The sequence below is a fragment of the Equus quagga genome, chromosome 14, assembly GCF_021613505.1.
Source record: "Equus quagga isolate Etosha38 chromosome 14, UCLA_HA_Equagga_1.0, whole genome shotgun sequence".
Lineage (NCBI taxonomy): Eukaryota > Metazoa > Chordata > Mammalia > Perissodactyla > Equidae > Equus > Equus quagga.
In genome coordinates, this window is record NC_060280.1 from 57,692,864 (window position 1) to 57,709,588 (window position 16,725).

At 35.1% G+C, this 16,725-nt stretch overlaps 1 protein-coding gene across 1 annotated transcript in view; it reads left to right on the forward strand.

Annotated features, from left to right (window-relative positions):
* DDX10 (DEAD-box helicase 10) overlaps positions 1 to 16,725 on the forward strand; it is a 278,439-nt gene that overhangs the window by 36,120 nt on the left and 225,594 nt on the right. The window contains exons 10-13 of the mRNA XM_046638144.1: positions 4,075 to 4,176; positions 5,331 to 5,418; positions 8,480 to 8,568; positions 12,589 to 13,057. Coding sequence (XP_046494100.1) covers positions 4,075 to 4,176; positions 5,331 to 5,418; positions 8,480 to 8,568; positions 12,589 to 13,057 — 748 coding nt within the window. The remainder of the gene's footprint in view (positions 1 to 4,074; positions 4,177 to 5,330; positions 5,419 to 8,479; positions 8,569 to 12,588; positions 13,058 to 16,725) is intronic.

Genomic DNA, 16,725 nt, shown 5'->3' on the forward strand with positions numbered 1-16,725 from the left:
GGTCGCTAGGCATTGTGAACACTGCCAGATCATGCTACAGCAATAATTGGAGGTATGAATGAGCAAAGTTTAGGGGACATTTAAAGACTTAACTAAAATGGAGTTTGTGTTGGAATCTGAATTGGAATAGTTGAAGATTAATGGTTCTTGGGTAAAGGCAGACTACTGCCAGAATGGCAAGGCTTTTTTCCCTTCCTCTGGCCATAGTTTGTTTTAAGATTATTTCAATTGAAAAATTACCACTGGGAACCAAAACCCAATGGTGTGGCTCTCCTATTTTAGCTAGAAATACTAGTGAGCTGTAGGATATAGAGACAAACTTTCTGATACCAGATAATCGTAATCAGTCTATTGAGGATCCTTCTTTCTGGAAGGAATTCTGGTAGAGTTGAAAAAAGCAATGAATTGGAAGTTTAAAGTCTCTGATATGTAGTGATCAGCTGATTTTTTGTTTTGTTTGTTTTTTTCCCAACTTCTTGGTGTTTCAGGAACTTTTTATTTGCTTCCTCTGTTGGTTGCTTGCTTTTAAATTGACAAATTAATGTCAAATGGAGCTCTTCATAAATTCTAAAGAGCTATATAAATGTAAGATGGTATTAATAGTGATGGTAACAATGAGATTTTTGTTTTTCAAATGCAGAGCTTTCTATATGGTGCCTGGAATGTCTCTTAAAATAATCTGTCAAAATATATGGAGTTTTCAAATGCAGATCTCATGAAGAACATTTATTTCTCTTTATACATTTACTTAGCCTCGGGCCTTGGATATTGCTTTTGAAATTTAAAAGCTAGCTCATGGGTAAACAGACAGTTCTTATAAGCATTAAAAGAAAAAAGTGAAATGTGCTTATACTTTTTTTTTTTAAAGTACTTTTATTTTTGAAATAAAAGCTTACTGGAAATTTTTGGGTATTGGTATGTGGAAGATAATTTGTGCTTTACCTTGTTTCTGGGAAAAGATGTATATGATGTGAAATAGGTAAAATGACCACTGATGATCCTTTTAATAGATGCTTCTCTTGTGAGATTCAACTTTGGACTTTTTTTTATTTTCTTTTGGGAATCTTCTAAATTTCAGTGTTGCAGTCTGTCTTAACCTTCTGTAGTCTTTTATGTATACATTCTGTTAGCTGTAGTTTGTTGTTGTTGTTTTTCTTTTTTTGGTGAGGAAGATTGTCCCTGAGCTAATCGCCAATCTCTGTCTACTTTTTATGTGAGATGCTGCCACAGCATGGCTTGATGAGCAACGCGTAGGTCTGTGCCTGGGATCTGAACCCAAGAACCCAGGGCTGCCGAAGCGGAATGTGTGAACTTAACCACTATGCCACCAGGCTGGCCCTTGTTAGCTATAGTTTTAAAAGGTTTGGATATGGCCCCTTTGGGACTTTAATCATGACTCATTTTTCCAGATTCTTTGTGGGTGCATGAATGGGTATATAAGAGTGATATGGATGATTAGACTTCTTATTCCTGCTTCTGAGTCAGTCTGAAAATCAGAGATCGTCAGTGGATGGCTTTTTTGATATCCTAGAGATTTCTCTTTACCCCTTTGCCACAGTTCTAGGCTAAGCAGACTTGGGGGCCTATGTGTTTCATCTCTCCATCTCTGAATGTGGATATAGAAGGTTAAAATGGTTGCTTATCCTTCAATCCGCTGATCTCCCTCCTTCCTAATTGTTCCTTTTTGGACACAGGAAGTTGGCCTTTTAACTTTTGAAGGTAACTGACTTCACCTCAAGAGTCTGGCTGCCTTGAGGGAATTTTGGTAAGCGCTTTGTATAGAGGTCAGTATTAACTGATCTCTATACTCTTTGACCCCTCACCTGTCCTTGGTGAGGTCTTGGAACTTCAGAAGTTGTGGTGTCTCTCAGATATCTTGCCTGCTCAGGATATTGCCTCATGCTTCATATGCTAATAATTTTTGCCTTCACACATGGTTTAGTCCAACACTGCTTGGGGGGAATGCTTTACATTCGTATTTCTTTATAGTAAATGAAGACAAAACATTTGAGTCATAGTAGTCTGTATTAAAATACAGTGAGGAAGGTATTTGGTACTAGCTTTTCACTTACGAAACAGATTCTTAGTAAAAGGAGTAAATGCATGCTCAGCTGTGTTCTTTTCTCCATGTTTAATACATGTGCGTTTAGAAAACCTAGAAGAAGCAAATAAGCATTAAGAAGACAAAACTACCCAGTGGACTCTCGCAAATGCCTGCTGTCTTTTCCCTCTGGAAAACTTGACTCTCCCCTAATGTTTGACTAATTCCTAATTTTTCTTTAGGTCTCAGGTCTTAGATGTCACTTCCTTGGGGCAGTTTTCTTGACTCGTAGACTACATTCTTAGAGCTCTCCCTTATGTGTTCTTGTGGCTTCCTGTATGTCTACTGTGACACTCATACCACTGTATTGTTATTGGTTTTAATGTCTGTCTGTAAGCTCTGTGACAGCCAGAACTATATCTGTCTTATCACTCTGTTTCAGTGCCTGGTGTATAGTGGCCCCTTAACATTTTTTACATTTGTGAATTAACTTAAAGAGAACTTTCAACATTTTGGTATTTTTGTTTCATATGTTTCTATGTGTCACTATACACAAATATATATACACACACATATGTATATACACTTCTGTGAAGGTATTACACTGGAGTTTCACCTTATGTGTAGGAGTGGAGTTTTGAAATCAACATGTGAGGTAGAAATTGCTCCTTCAGTCTTTATAGTACAGTATGATAAGTCAATAAAGTTAGTTTTCCCCTCCAGTGTTCAATAATAAAATTCTACTTATGTGCAGTAGCATTCGATCTCTCTATACAGAGGCATCCAAGATCCTCCCAAGCCAGACTCTAAAGTACCTTTCTAGTAATCTCTTGCTGTCCACTCGTGTACCCTGCCTGAGGTTGAGTTTCTCCTATCTTTAGTTTGCTCCCTAAATTTGCTTTGCATTTTCTGGTTTCCACTCCTTTGTTCATGTCCTTTGCCCCCTTTGGAATACCTTTGCTTTTTCCTTTCTGTCCATTTTCAAGGCCCTTTTCAAATTCCGTCTGCTGTGACGTGTTTCTCTTTTTCTCTAGCTAACCCTGAGTGGTCTCTTCACTTGTGAGTTCATGGCATTTATTGCCCGTCATTGGCCTTTGACACTAATATACTATTTTGGGGATGTTCTCTTGAATCTCTTGCTTTTGTATGTATTTGTCTTTTCTAGTCAACTAGATTGTAGATCACTGAAGAGAGGGATATTCATCTTCTTTTTCTTTGTGTTCCTCACAGTTTATGCCTGGCACAAAGTTTCTCAGTGAATAGTTTATTTGCTTAACTATAAAAATTTGCCTCTCATATTTTATAGCATGAACCCTGAGGAGAGGGCTTTGGGATTACTTTCTGTTTTGTCTTCAAAATATTTCCACAAATACCCAATTCCATTATGTCTTACTGCTTGCATGTAATAGCTGACACTGAGGTATCAGGGAAATCTGTATGCAGGTAGCACATGAAGCTTAAGTAACGATGGGTGCCTTGTGGCCTGCTTAAGTAGAAATTCCTGATGTTGCAGCATGAAATAAAATTTTACTAGGTGAGGGAAGAGAGGTACATGAATTGGAGGCAGGTTTTTCACCTGAGCAGAGATCCATTTCATAATTTATATTTCATATTATAGAACTGATGCCTCTGAACAGTGTTATTCTGATTTGATTTCCTTAATGTATTGGGTGCCATGTTTATTAAATGACTGATTTTATTATAACATTCTAATGGCTTGAATGAGAAATTCTCCTTGCTATCCTATAGGTGGAGAGCCATTTAAGAAATTCTTTTTAATTGATTAGTTTCTTAGGATCTAACCCTTCTTTTGTGGCATAGCCTCAAAGTCACTAGGAATTATAGCTAGTGATGAAAAACTGAAAAACATATTCAAAGCCCCAATGTTCTGTTGTCACAGAAGTTAAAAAAAAAAAAAGGGTATTCCTAATATTTACTAATTAGGTGAACTTGCTTCTGTGTTCATCAGACTGTTAAAAAGTGAAAAGCAGGTTGCATTGATGTGGAAGAGATTTTGTTTGATTTTTGTCTAGGTATAAAGAGGATGGTGAAGCTTTATTAATTTTGCTTCCCTCAGAAGAAAAAGGGATGGTGCAGCAGCTTCTCCAGAAGAAAGTGCCTGTGAAGGAGATCAAGTAAGAACTGCTTGGTGTCTTGATGTGTTAGGAAAATGAAAGCATGAAATTATTATGCTTAACTGTGTATACCTAATTCTCTCCTCCCTCTAACCTATTCTGCTGTCTGGTTTGTGACTTTTTAAAATTTGCTTATAACTTTTCAGAAGACTGTTAGTGGAGAAAGTAAGATGAAAAAGAGAACTTCTTAGCTTGAGGAAGCATTGATTGAAAGGGTTAAATCTCTTCGATGAAATTATTTTTAGGGTTGTCTGTCCATTTCAGAGTATTGTGCTCTCCTGTCATTGAAGATATTTAGATTGAGCGTCCACAGAATTGATCTGTCTCATTTTTACTGGGGCCCTTGAAACACTCTGGCTTTATTTGGAGGAAAATACTTTGGAGGGTGATTAGATGGAGGCGGGGAGTGGGTAAGGGTTTAGATGAAACAAGAGCTGTGAGTTGATAATTGTTGAGGCTGAGTAAAATTTTTCTTCTTTTGTGTGTTTTGAAATTCTCTATAATTAAAAGAAAAAAAAAGTAAAAACCGTTTCCTCTACCACCACTTATTACCACTCCAGCTTTGAGGGAACAAAGTGTTTTAGTCTAAAATCAGGGGAACAAGTGGAGTTTCTTTTGAGAAACCTACAGTCTTGTAAGAATTTCATTCTTTCCTGTAGCCTACTTGGACAGAGCTAAGTAGCAATCGTGTTAAATTTGCCTAACTTCCAGATGAGGAAGACAATATTTATATCCCTTGGCCACTTGTTTATTATTTGAAATTTGTTTTATGATATTTGACTGAAAATGGAAATACTTAAAAAAATGACATTAGATTTCATTCATTCCATATCATTGATGATCCATCTCCCATGAAAGGCTATTTTTCTAACTTTATAGACTTAACACCACATTAGCATTGGTTACTTCTTAACTGTAGTATCTTTTACTCATATGGGATGTTTAGAGAAGATGTCTGATCTTTCATTTCTTTTTCTTGTATTATTCATAAGGCTCAAGAGTCAAATTTGTTTCTGGTGTAATTTCAGTCTGATCTGGCTCATAGTTGAGAAATAATGTTATAGATTTAAAAATACTGAGGAAAATGCTGTGTATTAATTTCAGTTTCTAAAATTGAGATATCTCAGTTTAACATTTATCTTTTTGTTACAAAGAATCAATCCAGAAAAACTTATAGACGTCCAGAAAAAATTGGAATCGTTTTTAGCTCAAGATCAGGATTTAAAAGAAAGAGCTCAAAGGGTAAGTGATTTTTGAATTGAATATCTTCATTGGAATGGAGCCATATAATAAGGGTAAATTTCATCATTTTCTGCTACTTCTGGGTTGCATGGTTATGCTTCAGATATTCAAGTAGTGTAATTTGCAGTTAAGGGTTACCTTATTCTTTAACTTTTAAACGATATATTTCTTAAAGTAACCTGGGAAAAATGTCTCTTCTCCATAATCTTGACAGACATATAGAAAATCCTCTTAAAGATGATTAAGTGCACAGTGATCTGTTTCTAGTATACTTGAACAAGTTAGAAGTTTTAATTTCGTCAATAAACTTATTGTAATCCCTGAGTGTACTTTCCTGATTATAAGATTAATATCTTCTTATATTAGGTTAAATTTCTAGAAAGCATAGCATTTTTGTTAAATTGTCTTTAGGGATGAATTTTTAATCTATAAATAAGACTTAATGTTCCCAAATTACTTTTCTGGATTTAGAAATCATCTTTATTAGCAAATAGACAAGAAAGTGTCGCTTTTAGTTAAACTTATTTTTTGTTTCTTAGAGTGTCCAGCAGTAGATTCTTTAGAAAAGGAAGGTTTGAAATTATTTCTCATTGTCTTTAGAGCTATCCAATTGTTGAATTGACAAATATTTGAGTCACTGTTATAAAGCTCTTCCCTTTCACCACTCTTTAACTTATGTTGTAATTACGAGATCTGCATACAATATCTACATCTGCATCTTCCATAACACATCAGCAATAAGTTAAAGAGTAGGGATTCAGAGAGTGGATTCTATTTTAGCAGATAGATGAAGTGGGAGGCAGAAAATGAAGAAGAGAGATAGAAAGGGCCTCTTAAGTAGATAGAGGAGCCTGAGCAGAAAAACAGTCAAGTTATGTTATGGTTTTGAAATTGGATATTCTTAGCAAAGAAGCTTTTTTTCTTTGTGGAAGACTTGCCCGAGCTAACATCCGCTGCCAGTCCTCCTCTTTTTGCTGAGGAAGATTAGCACTGAGCTAACATCTGTGCCCATCTTCCTCCATTTTACATGTGGGATGCCTGCCATAGCATGGCTTGGTAAGCAGTGCATAGGTCTGTGCCTGGATTTGAACTGGTGAAGCCTGGGCCATGCAAGCAGAGGGTGTGGACTTAACTGCTACGCCACCAGGCTGGCCCCCAAAGAAGCTTTTTTTAAAGAGCAGATCTTACATTTTTTTAAATTAACTTATTTTATCAAATTATCACTGTAATAAAAAAACATTAATGATGAAATTTGAATGCTTACTATGTGTTGGGCACTTAGCTATGACATGACTTTATTACATGACAGTTTGATATGCATTGTGTTATTTAATCTTTCCAACAACCTATGAGGTAGGTGATTCAGTTTTATAGATGAGTAAATGATAGCTTGAGGAAAATAAAAATTGTGCAGGGTCACATAACTGTTAAAGTGGCAGACCTGAGATTCAAATCTAGGTCTGACTGTCTTGAGAACTTCCATGATACATCATGAGAAATTAATTCTAAAATATAAGAAAACCAAATAATGAACTATGCAAAGTTGGATTTCTACAAGCTCGTTTCATCTGAAATTTAATGAAAAGGGCCTTTAAACAGTTTTTTTTTCCTTAAAATTTTTGGGCATGCAGACTTTGTGTGTGTGTGTTGTCTAGCAGACATACTTTAAGCTAGGAATTAAATTTTTATTTTAGAGACTTTGGAAATAATATGCACATTTTAAATAATATACAAGAATTCCGTTATGTTGTGACTTTCTGCATACCTCGGAGGTCATTCAATTATGAATTGGGAAATATGAAACATTGGAAGGATGTCGTTGCACTGGTTTGTGCATATAACAAATGAGCCTTCGAGAACAAAGATTATAGAATAGCACATTGAAATAAATGATGTGATTTATTGGGTGTCACGCATGGTTTAACAGAATGGCTAACTGTGTTGCTAGCAGCAGCAACCTATCTAGTTTCAAAGAAGTGATTTTCTAGCTTTTGATTATAATGTGGATAGAACAAAAATGATAAGCAACTGGGGTGATTTCTTGTGGACGATTGTAGAGGAAAAAATTATCCTTGAACTGGAACCATTCATTGTTTTTTATGCCTATGGAGACAGGGAAAATCATTTGAAGATTAATGTAAATGGTTTGAAGAATGGATTAAAGTTAGAGAAAATGTGACATTTAGAAAATATAGAAAATATAGAAATGGGAATTAAATATACTTTACAAAATTTAATTTTAAAATAAAAAGCTTGTTTAGATGTGTTTCATCTTTGTTGCCTGCTTATTTTACAGACTGACAAAGGATCAGGATCATGTTTACTTTCTGTATGGCTCTTGGCATAAAGATAGTTTTTTGTTTTTTTAACACAGAAGAAACTGTCACAAGTTGATGATGACAAATTACTTGAAATTGTAAGGATGATGAGTTACTTGAAATTGTAATAGAAAAGAAGAAGCTTTAGGAATACTTTTTTATCTGCCATGATTTTATTAAGCTTAATTTAAATACAATAAAATTTTATTTTGTTGGAGAACTTTTTGACTGCTACAATAATAATAATTACGAAAGCTAGTATTTATTGTATTCCAGAAGATATTCCCAGATAGTCTACGTGCGCTTTCTCATTTAATTCTCATAACACTCTAAGTAGAAGGTGCTGTTGTCTGTTTGATAGATGAGGAAACTGACAGAGAAACAAGAAGTTTGCTCAACTAGTAAGATATGGAGTTTGGATTATCATCTGTTTAATTCCAAAGTCTGTGTTTTTTCTCATATACCATATTGTGGCTGAATGATACTGAGTCCTAAAATAGCTTTTTGAGAAGGTGATATTCTGTGAGTTGGCTTGATGAAATCAAATTTAAAGTCTTTTCTAATATTACAGTTCTAAAAAGGCAGGTTTTCTGTTTTTGCAGAATAGAGATATGCTCAACTATTTTTGAGTTTTTTCACTACTGTTGAATTTATCCCTTCAGTTAACTTTCTTTTACCTTGGTTTAAATTCATTTTCCATTTCTAACTATTATGTCATACATTTAAACCTCCTATTTTTACAGTGTTTTGTCTCCTACATACGTTCAGTATATCTGATGAAGGATAAAGAAATATTTGATGTGAGCAAGTTACCTATACCTGAATATGCTCTGTAAGTATTCATATTGTAGTTTTAATTGTGAATCTTCAAAATTAGAGGGAATTTGTTTGAAACCTGGTTTTCTGAGAGTCCTAGTTTAAACCAATCTGCCTTACCTTAAGAGAATCGGTTAAAAATCTTCAGAGAAAAAAATGCTGTAAACTGTAGAAAACTAGTTGAGTGTTCTGTTCTTGTCAGGAAGAAGTTTCTTACTTGTAAGTAGAAATTCCTTGAAGTCACACTGGTAGTTTCCTGTAGTTTGGTCTTAAAGGAGATGGAGAGCAGTTGATAAGCATTCTTTGAAATCTTAAATGTCTGTGATCCTCTTGTTCTCTGAAATGCTGGCCTGGACTACCACAGACAGTTCTTTTTATGTTTTGAATGCAAGTCTCTTTGTCATCCTTACCTTATTTTATGTTGGTTTCCCATGCTACTTATTGCCTGAATATTCTTTGTGTCTTGGTGTTTCGTACACATACTCAACAGTTCCCCTGGCAAAATGTCCCTGGTTAGTAACTGAGGTTAGTCTTATATGAAATTGGAACTCTTAATTAGACTTGTTTTGCCTTACTATTTGCAGGATTTTTTTCCTAATCTTTTTAGCTAGAAAAGAGGAGTGTCCGTTTTTCAGTGGGGTCCTACCTGTGGGAGAAGCATTGACAAAATCCTATAGACGCCCCCTTGAGGTCAGTCAGACTTTGAATGTCAGCATGAAATTTCCCAGTCTGTGATGAAATAATATACTTTCAAGGCAAGGTCTGTATATTTGGCCTGCTCTGCAGGAATTTGAGTGCCTTCACCTTTAAAATGAGTCTAATACAAACCTGTATCTGAGTGTGCTGCTGTTTTCTCTTCTTCGTGTTAGATTGCAAATTTAGTATAACGGGTAATTTGTCAGTTGTAACATTTTAAAACCATTTAAATTGTTAGATAACAGAGTAAGGCCACTGACTTTCTGTTTAGGTAATGGATAGAAAACTACATGCCATGAATAACATGTTTTTGTTTGCTTACTGTTTATGTACCACATACTAATTTTACCATTTCTGAATACAATTCATAGTTTAGATTATTAGCTGACTTTTGTGCTCCATGAGGAAGGTCTATCCTGGTTTTCTGATGGACTTAGCTGAGATATTAGCAAACAGGAGAGGCATGGTTCTTTAACACTGCAGAACCCTATTTAGGAGACATTTTGTTGCTGCAGATGCCAATAAATCTCATCTGTTTACAGTTGAAGACATTTGCTTTTTATTCGTGATACTTAGGAAGGCAAAAAGTTAAATTCTGAGCCTAAGTTATCGGTACGGTTTGATTTAGTGTTTTCAGTTAATTTGTGGATGTTTGGATGTGTAATTTCCTTTAGAAGGCTTTGATACTTAAGGCAGTGCTATGTATGTAGGGTATAATAAAGGTTTTAAAAATTATTTTACTAAAGAAACATGTTTTGAAAACCTAATATGCAGTTCATTGTGCTAAATGTTGAAATTATAGATGTACAGTATGTACTCCTACCTTAAAGGAGCTCCAGCTTTAGTAGCTGAGAAACACATGTAAATGTAATTATTATACATTGAGAGATACGAGTTTGTGGTACTAACCTTGAGCCCCCATAACAGTAATAATGACAAGTGCTCAGTAGTGGCTGCCTGTGTGCCAGACACTATTTTAAGTGCGTTGCATCTATGAACTGAGTTTATTCTTACAACAACCCTATGATGTAAGTACTCTTATCATGCCATTTCCAAATGAGAGAACTGAGCTATAGGAAAGTTAAATAATGTCCTTTGATCACACAACTAGTGGGTTCCAACCTCAACAGTCCTATTTCTGAATCTGCCTTTTACCACTATAACTCTCAGTTTTTATGAGTTATGTCTTCTTATAGGAAAAAGGCAGTGGTCTGTGTTGTAATGTGAGCTGCTGATTATAGCAGGCCTTGCTTTAAGAGTTTATTTCCAGTCCCTCAGTGGGAATTTAGAAGCTGGGAAGGACCTGATCATAAAGTGAATCTTGATTTTAGAAGGAGAAAATCTTTTCTCTTTTTTTGGTCTCTGGTTTAAAACTCCTTTTTTTTAAATTTTTTTAAAAATTTTTTATTAATGTTATGATAGACTACAACCTTGTGAGATTTCAGTTGTACATTATTGTTAGTCATGTTGTGGGTCCACCAGTTCCTGCTTTGTGCCCTCCCCCCACCCCCCCTTTTCCCTGGTAACCACCCATCAGATCTCCTTGTCAATATGTTAACTTCCACCTATGAGTGGAGTCATATAGAGTTCGTCTTTCTCTGACTGGCTTGTTTCGCTTAACATAATACCCTCAAGGTCCATCCACGTTGCTGTGAATGGGCCAATTTTGTCTTTTTTTATGGCTGAGTAGTATTCCATTGTGTATATATACCATATCTTCTTTATCCAATCATCAGTTTCTGGGCATGTAGGTTGGTTCCACGTCTTGGCTATTGTAAATAATGCTGCGATGAACATAGGGGTGCAAGGGACTCTTGGGATTTCTGATTTCAGGTTCTTAGGATAGATACCCAGTAATGGGATGGCTGGGTCATAGGGTATTTCTATTTTTAACTTTTTGAGAAATCTCCATACTGTTTTCCATAGTGGCTGTACCAGTTTGCATTCCCACCAACAGTGTATGAGGGTTCCTTTTTCTCCACAACATCTCCAACATTCGTCGCTCTTGGTTTTGGATGTTTTTGCCAATCTAACGGGTGTAAGGTGATATCTTAGTGTAGTTTTGATTTGCATTTCCCTGATGATTAGCAATGATGAACATCTTTTCATGTGTCTATTGGCCATATTTATATCTTCTTTTCAGAGATGTCTGTTCATGTCCTCTGCCCATTTTTTGATCGGGTTGTTTGTTTTTTTGTTGTTAAGCCGTGTGAGTTCTTTGTATATTATGGAGATTAACCCTTTGTCGGATAAGTGGCTTGTAAATATTTTTTCCCAATTAGTGAGCTGTTTTTTTGTTTCAATCCTGTTTTCCCTTGCCTTGAAGAAGCTCTTTAGTCTGATGAAGTCCCATTTGTTTATTCTTTCTATTGTTTCCCTCAACTGAGGAGTTATAGTGTCCGAAAAGATTCTTTTGAAACTGATGTCCAAGAGTGTACTGCCTATATTCTCTTCTAGAAGACTTATTGTTTCAGGCCTAATCTTTAGGTCTTTGATCCATTTTGAGTTTATTTTGGTGTGTGGTGAAAAAGCAGTCTTTTGCATGTGGCTGTCCAGTTTTCCCAGCACCATTTGTTGAAGAGACTTTCTTTTCTCCATTGTAGGCCCTCTGTTCCTTTGTCGAAGATTAGCTGTCCATAGATGTGTGGTTTTATCTCTGGGCTTTCAATTCTGTTCCATTGATCTGAGCACCTGTTTTTGTACCAGTACCATGCTGTTTTGATCACTGTAGCTTTGTAGTATGTTTTGAAATCGGGGATTGTGATTCCTCCGGCTTAAAACTCCTTTTTTATAGAAGTGATTATGTCATATTATGTGTCTCAGAAGGGAGGATGATGATACTTGAGTTTATTCTTTGTAGAGAACTGGTTTGTCCTTTCATGGCCATGTCTTTTCTAGCCTTAATGTTTACATTTTACAGAGTATTTTCATATAGTTAGTACATCAGATCTTTACAACAACTGTGAGATGGGCCTGGTAGGTATTGTTATCTCGTGTTGGAGGAAGCTGAGGTGAGAGAGTTAAACTGGAAATGCACCGATTGAGTACTTGAACTGTTCCTTGTTTCTGGTCTCATGCTCTGTATTTTATACCATGTTAACCTCTTAGTGCAAAACAGGGTATCTCCAGTTTTTTTTTTTTTTGACAGGTATTCAGTATTTTTTGGCTTGCCTTTTGGATCATCTAACTTGTCAAGATTGCATTGTATCTTAGAGAAATGTTTTCTTTAAAAAAAAAACCAAACTCTAAAAATCTCTAACTCCTGAGAAGCTGTTTCATAATACCTATGAACCCACCATCAGTGTATTGACATAACTATTTTAATTTGCCCATATTTAAGGTCTCTTGGTCTTGCTGTGGCACCACGGGTAAGATTTCTTCAGAAAATGCAGAAACAACCCACCAGAGAATTGGTAGTGAGCCAAGATAATAAAGTAATTGGGCCAAGGGCTCCCTCCCTCACCAATGATGAAGTGGAAGAATTTAGAGCCTACTTCAGTGAGAAAATGTCCATCCTTCAGAAAGGTGGGAAAAGATCAGAAGGGACAGAGTACAGACTGGCTAACAGTATTAGTGCTGAAGAGGAAGAAAAGGAAGATGAAGAAGAAATGGAAGAGAAACTGGGAAAAGCAAAAGGGTCTCAAACTCAATCTGTCCCTAGCACTGATGAGTCTCAGAAAAACAAGGAAGTTTCTATGCACTTCTTGGACAGAGATGATGAGGAGGAAGATGGACTTGATGCTGATTTCTTTAAGGTGAAGCGGCACAATGTGTTTGGGTTGGACCTTAAAGAGAATAAAACGTTACAGGTAAGTTTACTCCCAGTGGAGTGTCGTCTTTTATTTCCCACCACTTTACTGTGTGCTCCTTGTTGCTTTTGGGGAACTGTGGGAAAGTAAGAACCAGGATAAATTTGTAGAATGATTTTCTTTGCAGTGAACTCTCTCTCCTTCTCCATATTTAAAGATGGAATAGGTGCCAAAGAATTCTGATTTTTCATAACTTTGGGAACTCTTAAGAGGTCGACAGCTTTAATCTTCTCATTTACTGGTTTTCTGATGCATGTGTTAAAAGTAGCCAGAGTCATGATTATAACATTAAGGAATGTGATGGGGTTCTATGGTGTATGATGTGAGGATCCCTCATTGTGATTCTTAACAAATTACTTTCTGATTTAAATCATTGCAGATGTTCCTTAGAACAATTTAATCTCTCTAAACACGAATTTTACTTTTATTGAGGTGTTTGCTTTTGGGCACCAATCCAGTATCTTAAACAGAAAGCTGGCACTTGTTTTTAAAGGCCACTTATGGAGGTTTATTAAAAATTTGGTGTAGGTCCTTTCTTTCTCTGTAGGTACCTGCTAGGAGGAACAAAAGATGTAATCCGGATAAAGCACCTGTTTCCTGAGGTTTTTGTAGATGCACAGTAAATGTTTCTCCTCTTTCCCTTATTTTTCTTCCTATTTTGTATGCCTTTATTCTTTATCATTTCTTTAAAGAGAATTGAATGAAAAATGAAGCCAACCTTTTATTCTTTGTACAATGTTTAATAAAATTCTTTCTAAGACCGATAGTAGGAAATAGTAAATTTTGAATTATGAAACTTGGATAGGTGTTTCTTTAAGTAACTAAATAAAAATTTTGGAAAGGTAGCAAACATACTTATTGAGTACTTAATGTATATTATTATTACATAATAATGTAATGATATATATATATTAGATTATCTCATTTGGTCCTTGAATAACCCTATGAAGGTAACCTACTATGAGGTAGGTGCTATTTCATTATATATGTGAGGGGAAAAAACAGAGACAATAAAATAGTTAGATGCACAACTTGTTACCGACAGTGTTGGAATTTGAACCTAGTTATTCTGACTTTAGTGTCCGTGTTCTTGACCAATAATCTGGTTTTTGAAGTCTGATTTATCACTTATAATTGAGATATTTTGTCATGTCTGATAAATCTGTGGTTAACCCAAGGTCACAAAGATTTTCTCCTATGTTTTCTTCTAGGGGTTTTATAGTTTTAGCATTCAAATTTAGGCCAGGATTGATTTCAACTTAATTTTTATGTATGGTGTGAGGTAAAGGTTAAAGTTCTTTTTTTTTCATGTGGATGTTGAATTGAATCAGTACTATTTCTTAAATACTGCACTTTTCCGTTCAGTTACTTTGGCCCTTTGTTGGAAGTTAGTTGACCATGTATGTCTAGGTCCCTTTGTTGACTCAATTTCGTCTATACAGCTATCGTCTCACCAATAACACCTGTCTAGATTAGTGTAACTTTATAGTAAATGTCAAATCAGGTAGTGTGAGTCTTCCAACTTGGTACTTAAAAAAAATTGTTTTGGCTATTTTTGGACCATTGTATTTCCATATAAGTTGTTAAATCGGCTGGTTAATTTGTACAGAAAACCAGCTGGTATCCTCATTGAGCTTACATTGAATCTGTAAATCTATTTGGGGAGAATTGACACCTTAGTTGAGTCTTTTGATTCATAAACGTGATACATCTTTCCATTCGTTTAGGCGTTCTTTAATGTCTTGTAGCATTGTTTTATAATTTTAAGCATGCATATCTTGCACATATTTTAGATTTATTTCTTACTATTTCATATTTTTCAGTACTGTTATAGATGGTACTTCTAAAATTTCAATTTTCAATTCTTTGCCTGTATATAGAAATACAATTTATTTTTGTATACCAGTCATTCTAAACTGACCTACCTATTGGTTCCGGTGGCTCTTTTTGGTGATTCTTTATGATTTTCTCTGTAGATGGTCATCACGGTGTTCGTTAATAAAGATGGTTTCATTTCTCACTTTCCAGTCTCTCCACCTTTTATTTCATTTTCTTATTTGATTGCACTGTATGTTGAGTAGCAGTTGTGAGAGTGGACGATATTTTCTTGTTCCTGATCTTAGGGACGGGAAATATTAAGTCTTTTACCATTACATCTAAACTTAGCTGTAGGTTTTTTGTAAATGTTTTAATCAGGTTGAGAAAGTTCTTTTCCTAGCTGGTTTAGTGTTTTTGTCAGAAATGGATGGTGAATTTTGTCAGATGCTTTTCCCTCTGTTATTAAGGTAACCATATAGTTGTTCTGTTGATAAACTGATTTTTTCTAACGTTGAGCCAACTTTAAATTCCTGTGATAAATTTCACTTACTCATGATGTGTTTTCCATGGTCTGTTGCAGGATTCCTCTTGCGAATATTTTCTTAAGGATCTTGGCTTCTGTGTTCATGAGGGATATTGGCTTCTAGTTTTCTTATAATGACTGTGGGAACATGACATTTTAAAAACTTTTGATACATTTTGCCAGACTGTTTTACACAGAGGGTCATATTGATCATTGTCCACTAGCTTTGTGTGTCAGTGCCCATTTATTCAAACCAACAGCAAATACTAACGTGTTTTTACTGTTTTGAAAAAAACAGTGAGAAATGTTGTCTTACTGTTTGAATTTATCTTTTTTGGATTCTGTTGAGCATTATTCGTTTATTTCACTTGTGTAATTTTTCTGTATGTGTATTGCTTATATTTTTCCCTCTTTTTTTTCCTCTTATGATACTGGTCTCTTGCTTGTTGATTTCCAAGATGTCCTTAAACGTTAGTTATCATCCCTGACTTTTAACCTTTTTTTATAGCCCATGTCACACACAATTATTTGTCTGCCATCCCTACTGGATTCTAAATTCCTTGAAATTAATGTCTTCCTGACCAGTGTGTGTTCAGGGCCTGGTACAGTGTCTACCTCCTGTTAGCACATTTCACAAATGTTTCATGAGTGAATGAGTGAATTACTGGATTTCTTGCTTATTCTTTCACTTTGATAGTTTTGCTTGCTGTGAATTACATAGAATTCGTATATATAGGTTTGTTCTTGGAAACCTATATTTTGAAACTATGTAAGATTTACCTGATTGACTTATAGTGATTCAAAAGGTATTCTCGAACTTTCTATAAACATGAGCATAAATAAAATAACTTATTTGATTCTAAATGATGTACCTGTATAGGCCAAGCTTTGTAATTTAGATAGTAAATGAAAATATCTAATGGTAATTATGTAAAATTCTAACTAAGAATATGTTTGCATGGTATACTATAAAAGTTCTTTGAAATACCTACATGATTTTTTTTACTATAATAAATTGGAAGTATGGCATATATGTCATATGCGAGGAACATTTTGGGGCAGTTAGTAAGATTTTGAGCTGCTGATAATTGTTTTTCCCTTTCTTTGTGCACATTACCTAATACTGTTCACAAATAGTAAAGTTGAAACTATTCGTTCTTTAGCTGAGATAGGAAGGCTTACTGCCTTTTTTTTTTCACCTAGTCTTGTCAACTTTACCTGTTATCTGCCTTTGAGTTTTCACAATTAACACTTATTTGCAAAAAGATTATAATCTGATTCTTTATCATGTTTTCAAGGCACTTGGTTTTGAGTGTGATTTTTGCAT